The sequence below is a fragment of the Manis javanica genome, chromosome 11 (assembly GCF_040802235.1).
Source record: "Manis javanica isolate MJ-LG chromosome 11, MJ_LKY, whole genome shotgun sequence".
In the NCBI taxonomy this organism is placed as follows: domain Eukaryota; kingdom Metazoa; phylum Chordata; class Mammalia; order Pholidota; family Manidae; genus Manis; species Manis javanica.
In genome coordinates this window covers 28,757,386-28,778,180 of record NC_133166.1, presented here as the reverse complement: position 1 = coordinate 28,778,180, position 20,795 = coordinate 28,757,386, and the positions used below count along the sequence as shown (strand labels likewise).

Below are 20,795 nucleotides of genomic sequence, written 5' to 3'. Positions count from 1 at the left end.
GTGACCACCTCCCCTGCTGGAACGGGCTTTGCCTGTAAGCACGCGGTTCCCTCCCAAGCTTCCTTCGGGTCTCCTCCTATCAGGGAGGTCTTCCCTGACTACACAACCCTGATCCCGCTTTCTTTTCCCCCAGAGTATTTATTGCAGCCTGAAACACTCTGTGTACTGGTTTCCTGTCTACGCACATGCCGCATGCTCACGTGTGCACAAGGACTGAGTCCGTTTTCCTCATGGCTGTGTGCTCACACACCGCCGACGAGGGCCCACCACAGTGCGCACTCAAATATTTTTTAATGAGCAGATCAATGAAGTGAAGAAAAGAAAAAACCTAGGACACCAAATTGTCTAATTGTATTTGGCCTAAGCTTAATGAATCATTTACAATAGGGGCAAGAACTGGGTGGGGGTGGGAGTCAGGGGAAGAAGCTGGAAAAAAAGATCTAAAGTTAAACTCTTTTTGCCTTTCCCAAGTTTCTAAAATAATCGTTTACTACTCTTACATTCATAAAATGAAGTGAAACAAGTAAAGGAAATGAAGTAAAAGAAGAGGAAAAAGCCGAACATACCGCAGCCTCCCCACTAACTAGAACCTACTCTCATGCTCTAAGCCACAGCCCTGGTCTGCGGAGGGTTCCCAAACCCCACCTGCCTCTCCTCCCTTCCACTGCCACTCTCGTCTGCCACGCTTCAAGCTTTTAAAGGAGCTAGGGTTGGGATATCAGTCTTATTAGTCTCCAAATCTCAATCACAATGTCTGATGCATACCAGACCTTGAACATACGTTTGATTTATGCATCTGAGAGCTAACATGTCCAAGAGACCCTGCGTGCCACAGAAATAGGCTTCCATAAGAATGCTTAATTTTATGTCCTAGCAAGGAACGTGAATGTTCAGAACTGAAAATATTCCTTTGATGGTCTTTATCCATGAAAATTTTTGGAGCTCCTCTCTTCGAACCAAGAGAGTCAAAGGCTCACTGGTCCATGTTACCAGCTCCAGGGATTTGGCCTCATAGTGATTAGTCTAGATCCAGCTCCAGAAGCTTTGGGCCTGATCCTGTTAGCATCCACCCTTAGGCGCATATCACTCATGGATCTGTTTTATTAGTGACATGGGGATACATCTTATCTCCTTTGCAAGACTCCTGGGCTCCTGGAGAACAGTGCCCCATTAATCAGCCTGGCTACAGAGTCTCCAGTGTTTAGAGGCAGGTGCTTGGTAGTATACAATGAATACATGAATGCATTCACAGACCCCAAAAGGCAAGTCCAGAGTTAAATTATGTCCCCAGTTACTTTCTGCTTTGTTTTAGGAAAAGTCTTTTTAAAACCATACACTTAGGAACAGAATAAATCCAATAGAAAACCCTCTTATACTTCCCTCCCACAAAGAGCAGCTACAGAGTTGGAAGTATCAGGGTAAGTTGGTTCCCATCAAAAAACACACCTGTAATATGAGGGACTCCTTATCTCCTTCTAGACGCGCCAAGCGTTCCTGGTACGTTTCAGTACTAGCAGCACCATGGTGATTTACCTGGGACTAAAGAGAAGAAAAAATGTACACGTAAAAGGTTGGAGAAACATCTTACCAACTTCCAAATGAAGTTTACAACTTGTGAGGACAGTTTTGCTGATTATATGTACAAAACCACCCACCTAAATAGGAAACCACAGATTTCAAAACCACTATAAAGGAGGACCAGACCAGATGCCAGTGATAGGTGTACCTTGTAAGTTGGCAAAGCCACCCCTGGATGACCTCACCTCTGGCTGGGAAGTCCTCCATGGAGCTCCAGAGCCAGTGGTGGACTTGACTGGACACGCTGGATCTGGTCTAGCTGTAGACACAGCCTACCAGAGGCACCAATAGCAATAAGAGCCCACTCTTTGTGGAGACCAGGAAGCTGGTACCATTCACCAAGGAACTATGTGGGAGTAATTCCTGCGCTGACATTGGTATCTCCTAATTCTCAAACCAGGGTTCTCCAGAGCCAAGGCACACCTTCCAGCATGGAAGCCTGTCCTGAACATGCCAGTGGAAATGGAGGCTGGGAGATGCCCTTCATTTACTCACATGTCCCTTCCAGAAGTGGCCAATCCCACCCCTTGGTAAGGGCTCCAGCAGCCTTGTGAATTAAGCAAGAGGCTCAACCACGTTGAGGGTTCTATCTAACCAGCTCCACTGGGCCACTATGATGGGTTTCTGCAGTGCTAGAGCTGAGAGAAGCAAGCTAAGAGGACATCTTGAGAATACAAAAGACAGCCAGATGGATCTCAAAGGGCTGAGCAGAGGGAAAACAGAGGAAATGGAAAGTAGTCAGAAACCATGGAAAACGAAGGAAAAGGAGATTTAAAATGGAAGAATCTTATAACATGTCCTGAGCAGGAGACAGGAGCTGCAGTCAGGTAGGAGGGAGGTGGCTGCTAATGGAACTGAGCTGGCCCAATGCCAGCAACATTCCCTTCCTCCATGCTGACTGGAAGGCCAAAAACCAGATGCCCACTGTAGGCCATCCAGGGGCTTGACAGTCTGAGAAAGTAGACCTTATTGCTAAATGGGGAAGTGACAATCATAATGTGGGCCAGTCTGGAGGAGTAAATACACCAGTGCTCACGAGGCAGTATACACCACTTCAAAGGAGAGTTGTCATTGTGCAAAGGAAGGACCAGAGACGAACCTAGCAGGGAGCCAGAGGTGGCCCCTTTTCCTGAGCCAATTTCCCCCAACACTTCAACCTTCCCAATGAACTTTCCAATCTCCCTCCATTAGGAAAGGGCCCCTCCTTCCTTCCCTTGTTCCTCCTTCCCCACTGCACTGCCCAGGTGAGGGCAGGGGGCAGAGCCGGGCCCAGCCTAGACAGAAACAGGGACTAGCATTCTGCATTCAAGCCCTAAAGCCTCACTTGTGAGAGGACTGCAGGCTCTTCGTTGGCGATGCAGTAGAAGGGCCAGCCCAGGGGCCCTTTCCTCAGGCGGCTGTTCCAGGCCCAGGCTAGATGGGGCACAGTGGCTGCCTTTTACTTGAGCCTCTCTCGGGTCTGCATCTGTTCACTATTACGGGAGCTCTTCCACACCACAGACAAAGGGCCTTAACAATCACAGATGGTCCTTGGTGTTGATGGTAGTTTATCCTTGTTACCCTAATTAATATTCCAGTCCTCACATGGTCAAACTCAGACTAGTATGCAAGGACCTAATTATAACCTACATTTTCTCAGAACATAATAAGAAAGGAAAATAATTCTTAACAGCAGGTCAAATGCTTTTCTGTCAAGAACTCACATGAGGGTGATTTTCAGGGGACAGAGAGATTAAAAAAGGACCCAGGCCCCCAGGTGGAGCTGTGCACGTCCAACCCCAGGGCCAGTCGGCATGGGCCTAGGGCCACATAGCAGGGCAGCAAGAATGGCGCCTCCATCAGCAGGGTGGTAAGCTCCTCATTGTAATACAAGGGCTGCCCATCCAATCACCCTGAAGGGTAACTATTTTTACTAGTTCACACACAGACACGAGTAAGAAAGTAAGCTGACATCATGTTAATACACCAAGTGCATGGCACCGAGTTTATAAGACATGCAATAGTAGATTTTTAAAAATCTGGGCCCGCTCTAGCATCCATTGGAAAAAGTGAAGCACAGTGAGTTAAAAAATGCACAGACCAGTGAACCAGTGAAGTGTGGTAAAAATCAAATCAACTACCTAGGAGAAATATTACTATTTGTAAGGAAGCGAGAAACTCCTCTTGTTTTCACAGAGACACTCTGTGTAGTGGGATAAACAACATCCATGATGATATCCTCACAGTAAACAGAGCCCAGTAGAACTCACTGCTTTCCTGTAACACCCTCTGAATAGGTCAAAGGTTAAGGAATATGGGCCAAATGCCAAAGCAGTTCTACGGAAACCAATACAATAGGGCCCACACACTATGTTGTCGATATATAGCAACATTCAACATTTGCCAGACACTGGTTAGAGCACTTGCCTCACCTCTTTTAATCCTTCCCACAATCCTGTGAGATGGGTACAATTTTGACTCTATTTTAAAGATACACTGAGGTATAAAGTGTACAAATAAGGCACAAACGGACCATTTACCCAAGTTACTATGCAGTGAATTAGTAAGCCTTCCATTGCTATAACTTACTTGAGGAGCAGATCAAGTATAAATTTTACTTTCTATGTTGTGATGTTATGAGAATGCACTTAAAATAAGGTTTGAAACCACTGTCCAAACCTAAATGTCCTTTAATAAAGGAATGGCTAAATGAACTATGGTTCATCCATATTATGGACAATTTGTATGGACAGTCCAGGAAATACAGGACACATCGGATAGTGAAAACAGCAAGATGCAAAGAATCATACAGTGTGATACTAGAGAATACTGTGCAGCTTCATAGGTGTTGACGTATGTATGAAAATAAATACATGAAGTATCTGGAAGGTTACATAACAATCCCTGACAGGGCTCTCTCTGGGGCAGTGCCTGGGCTACACAAAGTTGGGGATGGGAGATTTGATTAAGGAGGGCTTTTACTTTAACCATAATATCTGAGCTTCTTACAAGAATGGTTATTTTCTTGAATAGTTAAAACCCATTTTAAAATCTAGAAGCACTGCTTAAGTACCAAGAACAGTGGTTTCTGGTATTTCTTTTGGTCCCATTGCAGACGTGAGGGGTACATCCTTTGCCAGCAGTCACACTGGCTGATAAAACAGGGATGCTCATGGCAAAAAGGTCCCTCCCTTGCTGGAAATCACTGTTCTAGAGAAACGGGGTACCATCTCTTATACAGTCTACCAAGATCACTGCTGTTCTCGAGCAACCTTCAGAAAGGTATTACAAAGCAGTGAAATGGAGATAATGTCCCAGACAGAAGTGAGATAATGTCCCACACAGAAGCCTGTAGTATCTCAGTCCTTTGCTTTTGTGACGTGCAGAGCCATATGGCTTCACAATCTAGGTTAGACTGACATCTCAAGAAAGCTATAATCTCTTAGACATGCACAGGCTAGAATAAAATGCCACCTCTACCTGGAGAAGAGCCTGGAAAGCATCTGAGAACAGGGCCAAGAGCAGGATTATTTTCGAATTATCTTGTTGAATGCCAATATTCATCAGCCAGAGATGAGGATTTGAGTTTGGGTGAATAAATGTATATACTCTTTATTCCTGTAATTGGGCAACAGGTTCAATCACTTCCTGATGTCATTCTTGGATTACAAAAATGGCTGTATCATCAGGATATGAAAGGCACGTGGTTATGGAATGTCATTCCAATTACTCAGAGATGTGTTTACAGAGTTGGGACACAGCTCTATTTTGTCTTACTTTAACAAGAGCTTATTTTGTTACAGGGTATATTTACTTCCTTAATTCTAAGGGTGGCAGTGGAAGGCTTGGATCAAAACTGAGATCATATACTGAGTGACTCCACAGGTGGAAGTCTCGGAAAAGTCTTGGCCATAATCTCTATTAGGCAAATCGGTGGTATAGCAGGCACCCAGCTCTCCACACACGAAGTCAGACTGAGAGAACAATGCAGGCATTCCACTGAGGGGAGACAGTTCAAATTCTGAAGGATGCTACATGCTAAGTCTCTACCCCTCCACACTCTGGGATGGCAAGTGAATTTAAAGAAGAGTTCCACCCTGTCCTGACCTATCAAGGTTGCTCATCCCATTGATGAATATAAATAAGAAAGAGGCCACTTTTACTTGATGAATGATATTAACTCCTAGGCTAGACTTGTACAGTGGTCTAGACTGATATACTAACATGTGGCACATGTATGTTTGATCAAATTTTCTCCTCTTCTATTTTGGTGGTCATTTCCATAAATGTGAGAGGGAAAATGAATCTTCTCATTCAAACTTCCCATGGTCAGCATTGTTCCCAAATCTATAATTTAGGTTAGTAACTAAATATACTGTGAGCAATCAAGAGATCTAGGTACTCAGTGGCAGCAAAACAACAACTGCAGACTCACATTTCCATGTCCCCCTGCATCATAACTGAAGAAAGACACAATGCAACATCTCCCCTTCTTGTAGCACAGAACTGAATCAGGACAGGGAGTTGTTCTTGTATGTCTATGAGCCAAGACGACTGAAGCCAAACCACCTTTGCCTCTATCAAAGCTTTGCTCTCAAGAGGCTGAGCAAAGTCTTGGATGCAGGCACCCATCTAAAATCCAGATCTCCTGGAAGCAAATATAAAATCAGCCCGATTGGCAGATCAAGGTCTTCCCCAAGCCTTAAGAGTGAGTCCTCAGGAACAGAGACAACACAGGGCCTTGACTCTTATAAGTTAGGGATCTGTTTCTAGAAGACCCCAAATGCTACTGCTGCTGGAGCTGGGCAAGGCTAATACCCAGTTCCTGCAATCCACAGCCTAAGGTGGAGCTATTTCCTAAGCCAACCCTAAGAGGAAGGGAGGCTGCAGGATGACGCAGCAGCTGTGCAGTGTTCTGTAGCTGGAGACCATGGAGTTGATCATGATAGTTAATCAGCCTCAGTGACTAAAACAGCAGAGAAAGGACTGTGGATCCAGGAAGAACAGGACTGACTAGCACGATTCCAGCAAGGACAGAGTCTACATACAGGGCACTTTGGGCTATACAAGGACACCGGCCTAATCTAAACTGAGCCGTGCCCCCCATTACCCACGTGCGAGTGAAAGAGTTTACTCTTGGCTAAGTTCCTCATGCCCTGAGAGCTGGATGCTAGCAGACTCAAAAAATAAAGTCTGCAGATCTTTTCCACATCGTGGGGGATGTTGCATTTTACGTGGGGATGAGATTATCAGGGGATAATTAAGGCTCCAAAAGGAAATTTTCTCCTTAGTTTTGACAGACTAGTCAATTTCCCTCTGGCTCTCTTGCTAAGAAAAAGGAATAGAGAAGACCAACACAGAGAATTCTTCAGAACCTGTAATTTATTGTCTGTTCCAGAACAGCCTGGAATTGTCACCTTTACTGTAATCATGTGGCTCAAGTGAGGGCTGCCCTCTTCTTAGAGATATTCTCACCCCTCCCAGCTACCAGATCCAAGCTTGGAGAGCTGGAATCTTTCCTCTGAATTTTTAAAACAGAAAACAGTACTGGTTGTGCTGGAAGGTTGAGGTCATCAGTGGCCACGTCCTCTTCCATGTGGAAGAAGTTGGTTTATAGCAGGAGTCAGCTATGAAGCCAGTGTACAGGGAAACACACAGAAAAGTCAAGAAAGTGAGAGAAATGGCATTGTCGTCTCTGGTTCATGCTGTCTCAAGGCAGTGATATATCCCTGCCCTTCCCATTGGTCCCTTCTCTGCTGCACTGGTTCAAGCCAAGTTTTGGCTAATGCATTTGTCTTAACGGGTCATCAGTCAATTGAAATTTACTCCTTTGGAAACAGACTTACAAGAAAATTCCTGCTATTTGGATATAGTACTGAATTACAAAGGAAGTCTGCCTACTGTTGCTTGACCTGAACTGACAACTTTTAAGATAGAATTGCCAATTCTGAGACAACTATAGTTAAAACCAGGATTACCATCACGGGCCAGTGGGGATCGATGTGGCACAAGGAGTGTTTGTGTGGGATGTACTGGGATGAAGAGTAGCCCAGATGCCTTTGTGTGTGGAATGGATGGCTTTCTATCCACCACCTGTTGGCCTTATACCAATTTCCCACAGAGAGAAGAAAAAGACGGTTTAAGACAGGAAATGCCACAAGACGCAACAGGCCCATGGTCATCAGCTGGGTGTGTGTGGGTAGAGTATGTGTGTGGGGGTTAGGGGTGGAATAAAGACAATTAAGTAAGACATACATAGGAAGCTAATATAGGGCTGAATGATGTAAGATGAATAGGAAATGAGTAAATGAAGGGTAATGAGAACATAAAACCACCTAACAACCACTTAAGGAGTTCTGTTGAAAGAGTAACGTCCTACACAGCTGTAAGATGCCAGGCCTGGAAGCCCGAACCCTGAGAGCTGCAGGTTCCCCGTGCCCATCTGGACTTCAAGGCACAGGACCCGTGGGGACTCTCTGGGGGGCTTCCATATTCATGTCCAACATTCCTAGTGAAGGCACAACCTTCGGCATAGAATGACAGTTGGGCATGACTAGGCGGCAGGGGTGCACTGACCGTGTGTATTCTCAGGTAGGTCACCTCATCTCAGCCTTCCCATCCTTTAAAAACAAAAAATCATACCTTACAAAGCAATGTAGAGAGTCAGTTAGATCATTAAACACAAAAAAACGTGGGAATAAAAGTGCAGAATGCTCTACTACTTCCTTTGTGCAATATAAACAGTTTTTGAATGAGTGTGGAAATATGGAAATAATTTAAATGGCTTTGTTTAAGCTGACAGATCAAAGTACAGTTCATCCTTTGTACTGACAGTTCTAATGAACTCAGGCTTTTTGTGCAAGAGAACAGAATGAGGCAATGTTTCTGATCAGGACACCTAAGAAGTATCTGTAAAGATTTGTACAAACAGCCCAAGGGAACAATAACCAAAATACTCTCAAGCTGGAAAGGAAAAAAAAAATGCCTAAGTGACAACACTGCCCCACTGTTAGTTAAGATCCCTGGAATCATGCCTGTGGCACAAACAGCTGAGGATGTGCCTGCTTTTCCATTAGCCCTGAAAAGACGCCCATGTTTTGAGTTGTATCTATGTAGCCACAATTTTTCCCTCCTTATGAGCATTTTACTACATTCTATAAGTACTATGTGCTATGTATATATTTTAACAAGCATAATGAGAACTTCAATAGCTAGTAATAACCAACCATAAAAACTTGAATTTTTATTTGTTCCAACCTGGAGATCAGGTCAAACTTAGGTTGAGTATGAGCATTACAGCTAAACCACCCCTGACAGCCTGCTCAGAGCCACCACCCTCTGACTCTAGCAGCTGGTCAGATTCCATGATGCTTGCTCACTCCTGGCCTGGCCCCTCCACTGTAGCCTGGCCACAGGAAAGCCATGTTAGGTTTCTGTAAATGGGGCGAGTGCTTGAAGCCACAGCTGGGGGCTGTGTAGAATCCCCAGGAATATGACTCTCATGGCCTGGCTGGCCTCAGCAGGACAGCGTGCCTACCACATATAATCTGGTACTCACTCTCAAGGATGCTGGATGAAGACAGTTCTGCAGCATGCCTCAACAGGCATGTCCCAGGTGACTGCCTATCAGCGTTGCACTTCGCTGAATATGGGGAAAAAGCTGGTTCCAGAATGGTCAAGTGGGGCAGACAAGAGGTCGCATGGGGGTGTCATTTGGTATGCAAGCATGGGGTGTGTGGAAAAAAATCTAAAGCAGTCAGCTGCCTCCTGTGACAGCTCTAGCCATCATGCTGCTTCTCCCGGTTCCTCCCATGGGGCCCTCAAAATGCAACTGTTCTCCTCCTTCTGCTAGCAAGGTCTGCAGTCTTCAACAGGGAGTCACATTTCCTTCAGTGCTTCTAATAAGCTATGGATTCCAGGTCACTCAGGAGCCTGGCCACAGTATATACACTGTCTCAACTGGTCAGATAATGTTAAATTATAGGATGGCTCCTTGCCTGTAAGTACACTGAGATTTTAAACACAATGTACTGGATAAGCTTGTGCCCTGGGTAAGTCCTGGTATATTTTCCCCCTTCTTTAGTTATTCAAAAGGTAGATGACATGTGTTTTTAGATGAATAAGAAAACAAAAGAAAATGTTTAGTATTTCCAGGCTGCCTGATCTAGGGGATCTTATCCAACCCAGAAAATCAGTTTCAAGTGAGCCACAGCTGCTGGGCACTGGGGAGCTTACCAGAGTCACCAAGGCTGTACTTCAAGCTCAGAAGCACCACTCACATAACCAAGTTTTTTAGAATCTTGGAAAATGTAGACCTTAAAAATAAGGGGGCCAAAAAAAAAATCAAAAATTAAAAATAAGTAATTCATGGAGGCTTACAGCCAATCCCTGTTACATGGCTCAGGTTATCCTCCATCAGAGAAACCAAGCAGTGTAGGCAGGTGCCTGCAAATAAAAACCTCCCCTAGATTCTTTGCTTAAGGAATTTACAGGTTTTGTGGCAGTTACTATAAAGCCAGCTGTTCCCAGGACCTGTTCCACTTTTTCTAGGTGAGGAACAGTCAAGCCAATCTGCTGACTGTGACACATAGTTAAAGGAGTTTCTTCCAGCTGCAGTGTGGAATGCAATAATCGGATCCTTAGCTACCAGGAGCCCAACCAGAGAGATCCTGTCCTGACCCGGGCCTCCTTCTGCCTTCTACCTCTTAGTTTCAATTATATACAAGGGGAGGTTAAGTGCTGCTGGTGGCATTGTCAGTGTCCACTTTCAGGGAAGAGCAAAGTTTATAAAGAGCAAGTTAAATAGCTTGGTCAACCAATGCTCATGTAATTACACTTCACTAATTTATTCACTGAATGATTCAAATATTCCTGAACATCTACAAAGTGCCACTCTCTGGGCTAAACAAATGATTCAGTTTCCTGCTATCAAAAAGCTCAGCAGTCTTACAATGAGATGTGCTAAATATTGTCACAGAATAAGCCAGCAGCAGTGGCACAGGGGAGGGACGACCTGATTATACCTTCAAGGGAGAGACTTTATAGCGGAGTAACCACTTGAATGATGGAGTCCTGAAAGCTCTGCAGGAACTCCCCTGGGATGATGGGAGCACCAGCGTCTGTAGAAAGAGTCCTCCCAATACAGCCGGGCTATCCATGAAGCCACGACAATCACTGCCCTTCAGACATTCTGGTTTCCCAGAACTAACACAGAAACAATGGATACCTTGAAGACTCTCTGTGAGATCTCCAACCAAGGAATTGATGTGCTTCACATGAAGACTCCTAAATGACCGTCCTGGGGAGCAGGATTTGGAACAAGAGAAATTCATTTGATTTACCAAGATCTTGTTCCAAAATTTAGCTGTGGATAAGCTTAGTCCCTGCTAAGTTCTCTTGATCAGGTGGCTGGATGCACAAGGGCCCTACAGCACTGGGCTGTAGGAGAAGTGGTATCTCTATGTGTGCTGCTGTCTTGTGATGGAAGCACTACTGAGGACAGTACAAACAGAAGGCTCTTCAGGTGGTGCTCTTTCCTCATCTTTCCAGCTCCGAAAGAAACCCTGACTCATTATTATTGAAAACACCTTCGCAGACAGAGAGGGGCAGTATCAGGCACTGGGGCTGGGGTGAGGGGATGCTGCGACTGTGTCAGCTCACCTGGAGGCATTAGAAGCAAACAGCCTGGTGCCTGCCTCTCGGATTGCCTGGACCTTCTATCTAAGGAGCCAACAATCAAATAAGCATGAGAAGAGGGAGGCACAGGTGGGAAATACAGGATTAGGTGAGGACCAAAGCGAAGAGCTGGTCCTTGGTCACAGGAATGCTACTAACTCTACAAGATTCCCAAATGGGAATGAATTCCAGGAAAAAAAATGGATGGGAAAAGTTGCCGGGAACTAGAGGCAGTAAGAACATTACTGAAGGAATTTGGAAGATGTCTTTGAAAGATGAAAGGCAAAGCCAGTGTATAATAGGTTGGGGAGTGGCCAGGAATGAATAGAAATGGTGACTTTTTAGATGGCTTTTGGGATTCCTGATGGTGGAGGGAAGGGAAGTTATAAGACAGCATGGAGAGGTGAGTACGGAATCAAGAACAGTTTTGATCTGTTTTTTCTTAGAGTTGAGGAGAAGTGTTTTCTGCCAAGGACAAGGGGCAGGTGAGCAGGGCAGAGCTCAGAGAAGAAATAATCAGGGGAACAAGAGGAGGTGCCCACACTGGGTCAGGAGGGTGGGAGCCTGGGATGACATGACCCTTGGCCCTGAACCAGAGCAGATGCAGAATGATGGCTGTGAACAGTTACATTTCATGGTGTGGGGGAGGGAAGATGAGAGATTCATATACGTGTGGCCTTTTTTTTTTTTTCCCACTGAAGTAAGTGATGACGTTGGTTGAGAGGGGAGTAAGAGCTTGGGGATAAACAGAAAGGTGATAAAGAGCTGATACAGAGGGTGGAGGGGAAGAATGAGGGATGCCCAGCACAGCAAGCAGCCAGCCCACAGAATTATCACCGGCTGTGCTGCTCTGGCACAACTGTTCAGCAAATGACCATGGTGTGATACCACTTGGTTAAAGCCTGCTGGAAATGAAGCCTGCGGGCCTCTCCAAGGGGCTGGCAGACAGGAGTCACAGATGTGAGAGGTCACAGATGGTAGAATCTGAGCTCCTAAATTATTCTGGTGAATATGATGGACAGGCATGTGGGTGCATTGGCTAAAAATGGTATGTACCTAAAGAAACTGTCAACAGCTAGAACCCTTGAATAACCATCCCCACTGTCATTCTCCTCGTGGCCTTGAGAAACCTCTCTGTGCAGAATCAAGGTTGGGCGCACAGCTCTGCAGTAATCAGAGGCGGTCGGCTGTGGATGAGGTCGTCACCACCGTAACTAACACAAAGCATTTTCTATGCACTTTACATACCCTGGATTACTTATCTATATTTTACAGTTATGGAAATTGAATACCAGGGAGGTTAAATAAATTGTCCAAGGCCACAAAGAGCTGAGATATGAACACAAGGAGTTGGATCAGGGATCCAATTTAGACACTAAAGCTGTGAAAACTGCTCTGACTGCCCCAGTTTCACGGCAGGCCGGCCTGAGTGCAGGCAGGTCAATGTCTGGAGAGGAGATGCCTGTGTGTCTGTGTGTCTTTGCAGCTCTTTTGACCCAAGTGGCCCAGCTGCTAGAGGAACCATTTGAACATCAGATGACACAGAATGAAGTCCCACAATAGCAGCGTGAGTTCACTCCACATTCCACTGCAGAACCCGAGTCAACTGCATGGGGAATTCATGGTGTTACCAAGTTCTTTTGCGACTCTGGGAATTTGGCTTAAACTTGAGAGTATTAGAAGCTGACAGCAGTTTGAAGATGCTGACTGTGCTGGGATTTCTGTTCTCTGAGAAAACAAATTTCTGCTCAGAGGGCAGTGGGTGGACCCCACAGACCCTGCTCAGAGCTATTTTTAGAGGCTCTTTGATGACTATGTGGGTAGGATCCACTGATCTCAAAGCAGGGCAGGTGTGAGCTGTTTGCGAGTCAGGAACCAAACAGCTGAGGGGCAGAGGCCCTTTTGATGCTTGTGGCAGAAGATTACCTTGTCCCTGGACTCTCTCCAATAGAGGAAGAGCTGAAGGACCAGCCCTGATCAGCCTTCACTCAGCAGATGCAGTGGCCTCTGGTTACGCATGATGGGCCAGCTCACAGCTGTCTCTTTCTAGGTCTTTGGTTTAAGACTTCAACCTGGAATGTGGGAAGGGGCCTAGAGCTGAAGGAATGCACTGCTTGGAGAGAGCACAACCGGTCCCCCAATGGTTCCTCCTGCAGTTGCCCCCTTCCTGGCCATGGCCACCAGCAGACAGCTCTTAACTGAAAGTTTCTGATGTGCATGGTACTATGCTACACATTTTACACACATCATCTTACCTGACCTCACAAATCCTGTATATGGCAGGCACTATTATCTTTATCTTATAAATGAAAAAAACCCAGGGTTTGAGGTAATCTCCCTAAGATCACAAAGCTAGTAAGGGTGGCAAAGCCAAGATTCCAACCCAGGCCTGCATGTTCTTAGCCGTGACAGTTCATAATGCATCCCATCCCCTGGAGACCATGAAACAATGTCTCTTTTCTAAACAAATGCTTGCCCTCTAGCTCAGGGCTTCCCAGGCCACAGGCATCTTCCTCGTTGCTCCCAAAGGTCTTGCTCCAAGGGACTGCCTTCTTGGACTGGTCAAAGGGCAAAAACTCCTAAACTGTGCACCTTATCAGGCATCTCTTGATGCCTCATCATACCACATCCAGGCACCTCTTCTTCTAGAACCATCCCCTCTGTATGGGAAAGTGCAGGAGACCGTGTTCCTACCTTTAAAACTCTGGGCTAAGAGAAACCTGCTTCCAAGCCTCCTTGGCTTGAGGAAGCACATGAGAGGGGTGGGGGTGCCGGGTGGACAGGAGGCTCCGGAGACCTGTGCTGAAGGAGCCCAGTACAGAGACAAGGTCAGCAAAGGACTGATAAAAAAGGAGGACCTTGACGGAGACAGATGAAGCAGCTGGGAATTAGAGAGGATGACACTGGGGCACAAACTCAGAAAAAGTTTACTTGGGAGCTCATCAGAATAGGTACAAGCAAAATGAAAACAGAACTAAGTTGAGGCCAGGCTGCAAAAGGTCTCAAAGGCCAAGCAGGCAGAAGAGCCTGGGTTTGCTCTTTCAGACTAAGGGCAAGTCCTCTGGGCTTATGATCAGGATTACAGGAGGAAAGGGGCTTTTTTTTTTTTTTAAAGAGGATTTTAAAAAGAATCTGGCAGTAGTGTTTGAGGGAGAGAACAGAAAGATGCTCTGATTATACTGCCAATGACATGTCCAGTACTTTGTGCTTTGCTCTTTTTTTAATGCTCTTTAAAATTCTAAAAGTAGAGGAAAAATAGCTGTTTTGCTGTGAGTCATCCTGGGTGGCTCTCAAGTCTCCTTGCTTAGAGCTTTCCTCTGCAGACTTCCAAATGCCCACAGGAGCCAGAGCTCACAGCCCAGATCTCAGGACAGAAAGGGCCTCTTACAGAGTTAGCTCCTCCAGACAGAGCTGCCCAGGGTGCAGAGTTACATCCACCCAGCAGCTGGGACGTAGTGCCAACAGTCCCAGGCACATCACAGCTGGAGGGCCGCCTAGTTAAAACGCTTCATTTTGGATACCAGAAAATAAAGACTAAGTGATAGGAAGCAATCTTCTTACCTATTTCTCCCATATATCCACAATGTGGCTTTTTAAATGCTTAAGATGATGGGTGCAAAAGCCTTTGCCAAAGCATCTGGGCACCTCAGCGTGTTCTTTGCTGGCTGTAATGCCCCCATCCCAAAGCGGAGCAGGGGCCGAGCACACACAGGAATTCCCCTGGGTGCTAAACCAAACATTTTCTAGATATTTGGCAAAAGAGATAAGGAAAGAGAACTGGACTGGGAGACAGAGAACAGAGTTCAAGATCAGGCTGCCGATACAACACTAAGAGACACGAGGTTCTTAGCCTCTCTTGGGCTTTGTTAAATGAGAGCTTTGTACTAGCTGATCCCAAGCCCTCAAGTGTCTCTAATTCTGTTCAGCAGCCTTACTCTTTGCAACATAGCCTGCCACACACCACATCACAGCTAGCATGACTTTCTTAAAATAAAAACTGGATCCTCCAATGTATCCTGTGTCACTTCCCTGCTACAAGTTCCGGTATACACAGCACAACCTTACCACAGCCCCCACTGCCCCATTGATCTGGCATCCACAGTGGCTCTCAGCCTTGAAGCCTGCCCACTCTCTCTTGCTTTAGGACCTTTGTACAAACTATCCCCTTTGCCTGGAATGTTCTTCACCCCATTTTTCACCTGACACGTTCCTACTTCTCTTTCAGTTTTCAATGAGGTGTCACTTCCTCAAATGGAGCCCCTGGCTGCTCCTTCTCACCCATCAGGAGCCCCCATGATGGCTATCCACAAATGTTCTTCTTCCTTGATGCACATTCAGCTTGTAATCTGGGGTTTATTGGGACCGCTTAACCTCCATCTCCTGCATGAGATGGAAGCACCGCAAGAGCAGAGACTTGCCCTGCTTTGCTCACCACCGGACACCCCGCACCCAGAACTCAAACCTGCTTGCTGATCGTGCACCACAGAGGGTGCAGGCCCAGGGTTTGGATGCTGGGTGGGCAGCCTTCCAAGATGGACACTTTCTGTCCCTCCTGTTCTTCCCCTGCTACAATGTCAGATCACTCATCTGTCAGCTGCTTTTGCCCTTTCTGCTGCTGAGAGACATTCAGCCTCGGTGTGAAAGTAAATGGACACCCAGCTTAGCCCGTTTAAACATGTTCACCAGGGAGGCAAGAGACCAAGTGTGAGCGTAAAGCTACTCCAGCCCCAGCAGCCATTCGTTCCTCACTCACCACACGACACACTCACACCGTCCACCAGAGAAAGGGCACGAACAACTTGGAAGCCAAAGCCGTGGCCTTAGAGCCAGTAGAAGGGCCTGCCTCTAGAAATGGAGGCACTGGGCTGACGGCAGGCTCACTCTCCGTGCTGGTGACACCAGAGCGGAGACTGAGTTCAGCAATGTCTAAATTCAGTGCACCGGGAAGGCAGCAGCCTCCTGTGTCCTCAAAGGCAAAGGTGGTAGACATGTTTTCTGGTCCCAGTGTGTGGGCCTCCAACTGCTTAAGTACCAAAGTTAAAATAACTAACTTTCCTCACTCCATTCTTGCCTTTCTGTACACAGGCTCATTCACCAGAATGTCAGAGAAACAAAGACCGCTGACTCTTTCTCCCCTATTGTCTATAATTAGAATCTCATGGAGAACTTGGCCACAACTGGGCTTCGTTGGACAAATACCTCCCCCCACAGCACACCCCCCAAGTGCCTCTCCCCACACTCATCTCCACTCAGACCCAGACAAAGCAGCAGCCGGCCACTTACCCTCTTCAGCCATGCAAAATGCTTGTAAACATCAATGTCCCCATCCATGCTGGGCACCCATGTCAGCAGTTAGATTTCTTGGTAGAGAAAGCCCTTTTTCTGGCCTCTGCCCCTGCCGCCTCCCCCTCGGGAACGTCAGGCTGTGTTCAAATTTCCCCACTTCCCTGGCCCGTGTCCTTCAGCCTTTCCCTAAACAGTTTCAGATACACAACGGCTCAGACCAGACTGTGCTACTCCAGTATCCGCCCCCACCACACCCCCACAGCCACCAGCCCTGGGACTCAGCCTGCGAGCAATCAAACCTAGCAAAAGGTAGGGGGGAAGAGACAGACAGGAGCTGTAAACACACACACACGCGTGCGTGCACACACAGGAACATTCTTTTCAGTGATAATACCGAAGCCTGCCAGAGGGAAACAGTCTTGAAGAAAATTCCTTGTCTGGCTTCCCCTTTCTGGAGTGGCTGGAACTCATTACCAACAGACCCTGATTTCCTGTCTCTGCTCCACTCTGCATTTACCCCAGGCTCCCAGCTGCTCTCAGTTTATTTGGGACTGGGGAGAAGACTAAAAATAAGTGTGGCTCTAGGAGAAGCTGCTGGTTCCCACACACAGCCTGGCCCCACCCTGAAGCCCACGCCTAACCCTCTTCCAGGCGAGCATCAGCCTGTGCCCTGAGGGAAGTCTGTAGTTTCCAAAAAAGAACAGATTTAGAACCAGCTCCAGTCTGGGTTCTTGGCCCTGCTGGGTGTTTGCTGTCCCTGGCACTGGTGGCACCATCCACAACAGGCGAACTGCTGGCTCAGAGCTGCTGGCAGTCCCCCTGCAGGGCTCCCAGGGGCCGCACTCTGCACAGGTATGGGATACAGAGTCTATGTCCCAGACCTGCCTCATTGGCTATCCCCTGCCCCAGACTAGCTGCTGCATAAGCCAGGGAGGGGAAGGTGAGGCCACTTCACACGTCCAGAAGATTTAGGGAGCGTTCTGGCTAGGAGCCTGGGGAAGGCAGTAGCTGGCAGAAACGGGAGCTGTGTCTGTTTTCCTACTGGCAGGTCACATGCAGGCTTCCCAGGGTGGCCTCTCCAGCACTCCCCAGATACTACTTTGCACCTCCTCACACTCCCATCTCCTCTGAGAGCTCACCTGAAAACAGCTTTTCTCCCTTGCTCAGCCCTTAACCTGTGGCCTTTGTCTCTGATTACAAAAGTGATCCTTGATGTGGGTACAGCAGGAACTATGGTCACATGCAAGGGTTCTGAGCTCCGCTGCCATAAAGGACTTTCAGACACACATCTTGTAACTGGGAGGGGCTTTCTGGTGCCCTCAAGGATCCCCAGGGTTTCCTGGAACTCTTGGCCTGAGGAGATGGCTCTCCTGGGTACTTGTGTGTCCCTCAGCTCAGCATCAGCATTCACCACAGCCCAGGAGCAGGACCCGAAAGACAGAGCAGAAACATGCCTTAGGAGCACAGTGCCCAGTAAGCTGGCCCAGCCCAGAGATCACAGGCAGCCCGGTGCTCTGGCGAGCAGCTGGTACAAGGATGGGGAGGAGTACATTCCTGGAGACACACCCAGATCAGAGGCCAGAGAATAAAAGCAGGCTCTGCTGCCCACACGCTGAGCTCTAGACCCTTCTTGCCTCTGGCCCAGTTCCAGAGCAGTGCCTGGGCCCACCCGGCTGAAGTTCCCTGACTAGAATGATGATAGGATGGGTTAGTGAAGACTGTCTCTAACGTGGCAGGGGTACGTAGGCCTTTTTATTTATTTTTCCTGTCTAAAAGTCTGAGGAAGTTGAATGAAAAAAAATGTGTTTGGTCAACATTTGTCCAGCATCCAAGGCAAATGAAAGCAACTTCCTGCCCTGGGCAACTACATTACTGCATGGTAAGGGGTAAAGGTGCTCCTGCAGCTCCAGGCAGGATGAGGCAAGAGAGCTGATCTGCAGCCTGGGCAGGGAGAGGCACAGTACCAGCTCCTGCTCCCCCTGGACGGGCTCCGTGCCCTTCAGTAGGTTCTGGTGTGAGAGGGAATGAGGTGGCAAAGCCGCTGCCTCCCAGCCTGCCCACAGGGAGCCGGCTCCAGCGGCGCCCACTGCTTCCCACTCCACCACCTGCCCGCTGTCCTGAACCACAGCTGCTGATTACATGTCTGTCCACTGCCCTGGACTGGGGGACGTCAGTCTGGGTCCTGTGTCACTCCTCCGACTTCTGTGCCTGTCACGATGGCACACAGTAAGAACAGAAACAGTCTTTGAATGAAAGAATGAGGCTCACATGGTAAGACTGATAAAATAAGCCAAAAATTCTACTTGGAGAGAATGAGTCTTGAAGGTTTATTTTCTCAGGGTAAAGATGTTCGACTCAAAGAGGAAGAGACAGGGCCAGTTTCATCTATTGGCTCAACTCACATGCCATGAATGGGGTCGGAGGAGAGAAGGGAGGGAAGGAGGAATCCAGACAAAACTAAAACTCTTGATGTATCTTTATGGTATCCTCAGAGGTAGCAATTCTTACCTCAGCTCTTCTTTCTTTCTTCCTTCTTAAACACCAAAGAACATTTGTACTGTAATTTAGCTCAAAACTCCACAAAATGACTCCCAAAGACCTAGGAGCAGGACATGTGTGTGGCCGGCAGGCTGAGTGAGATGCGATGGATATAGGGGCTGCAAGCACCTTTGCACACACGAACCTGGGTGCCAGGTGGCAGCTGGCCCAGGCGTGGCCCTGTCACCATGCTGGCAAGGCAAACCCATGGCTGCACCGCCTCGCCTGGGAGACCGGCCCGGCCAGGGGCACCCCACTGCAGCCCACAGACTGGCTTCAGCAGATCAGACTGGCTCCTGAATAGGTTCAAAGTTATACAAAATACTATTTGTACATAGAAATCACTGTTTGTCTGAAAACAAAGATTTTATCAGATTATCAAATTGACCCATGACTCTAGTAGATTAGAAGTCTGGGTTTCACCTGGCCTACAGAGTTACTCTGAAAGGTTAGGCTGCCTTTATTAAGAGGGGGTTCTTGCTTCCATCATACTGCCCCTGTGAGGTAGTCTCCAGGACTCCACGGACCCACTATGAAAGAGAGAAGTTCTCAGGAACCACACAGGGTACACAAATAGAGGTCATTACAGCGAATTACAGTGACCCCGACAGCCTTCAGGGCCTTCCCCACAGCAACTCACTCACTGCCAACCAGGCTCAACTCATTACTGTCTGGAATGTGAGGCAGCCAGCTGAGGACTAAGGGCAGGACTGGGAGACTAAGCATCTGGGGAATAAAAACACAGGTAGGAGGCCAGAATGCTCAGGTTTGGACAGGGGAACTGTTACAGCTTGCCCTCCGCATCCCAGGGCCTAGAAGGGAATCCCAGGACAGTCACCCACCTGGCTGGAATCTCCTGGATGTGCAGAAATGACTGGGGGTGGTCTTCCCAAGGGTCTCCTGCCAGGAGTCAGCAGCATCTAATCGGCAGGACCGTGGGCTGAGGGTTCTTGTGGGTCACATGCAGTTCTGCTAACCTACCACCTACACCCTAAGCTCAAGCTCAGCCTTGAGCCTTGGCCTCTGGGCCATGGTAACAGACGCCAGGACCCTCCTGGTAAGTCAGATACAGGCTTGTGACCTCCACCTGGTGTGCTGCACAGGAGGACTGCAGTTGGGGAGGTGGGGAGTGGATAGGGAAGAGCCCAGCCCAAGGACACTGCTCCTTTGTGCTGGCAAGTAAATCCTGCTGGGGAAACAACATCCTGGCCTCCACACCCCAAGTTCCCACAGTTCACAAGTGAGAACACCCACCTCCAGAATGGGTAGGACAAGGGTCAGCAGGCTCTTCCTATAAAGGGCCAGATAGCAAGTGTTCAGGCTCTGTGGGCCATGATGCGGTTTCTGTCACACTCGACTCGGCCATGTGTGGTACTAAAGCTGCCACAGCTCACACATAAACCAAGGGTGGCTGTGTTCCAGTAACAACTGTGGACACAAAGTAGGATTTTACAGAATTTTCACATCACAAAATATTCTTCTTGTGATTTTACATCAAACCATTGAAAAATAAAAATAATTCTTAACTCATGGGGGGTAAGAGAGGCAGTGGACCAAATGCAGGCTATGGGTTGCTGACTCCTGGGTTAGGACAATGCTTCCCCAACTATAATGAATCACTTGAGTGGAGGCCATTCTTATAAAAAAGAAGATTTTGACCTAGTCAGTTGGCAGTGGGCTTGAAATTGTGCATTGCTAACAAGCTCTCAGATGATGCTCATAATGCTGGTCTTGAACCA

The 20,795-nt window shown here is 47.5% G+C and overlaps 1 protein-coding gene across 16 annotated transcripts in view; it reads right to left on the bottom strand.

The window, feature by feature from the left end:
• LOC108385276 (liprin-beta-2) overlaps positions 1-20,795 on the bottom strand; it is a 194,181-nt gene that overhangs the window by 73,420 nt on the left and 99,966 nt on the right. For 15 of the 16 annotated variants that reach the window (XM_073216097.1, XM_073216101.1, XM_073216104.1 and 12 more), the window contains one exon: positions 1,447-1,539. In XM_073216097.1, coding sequence (XP_073072198.1) covers positions 1,447-1,539 — 93 coding nt within the window. Of the gene's footprint in view, positions 1-1,446; positions 1,540-16,515; positions 16,703-20,795 lie in introns of those variants that run through there. The other variant, XM_073216110.1, reaches the window with a different exon arrangement.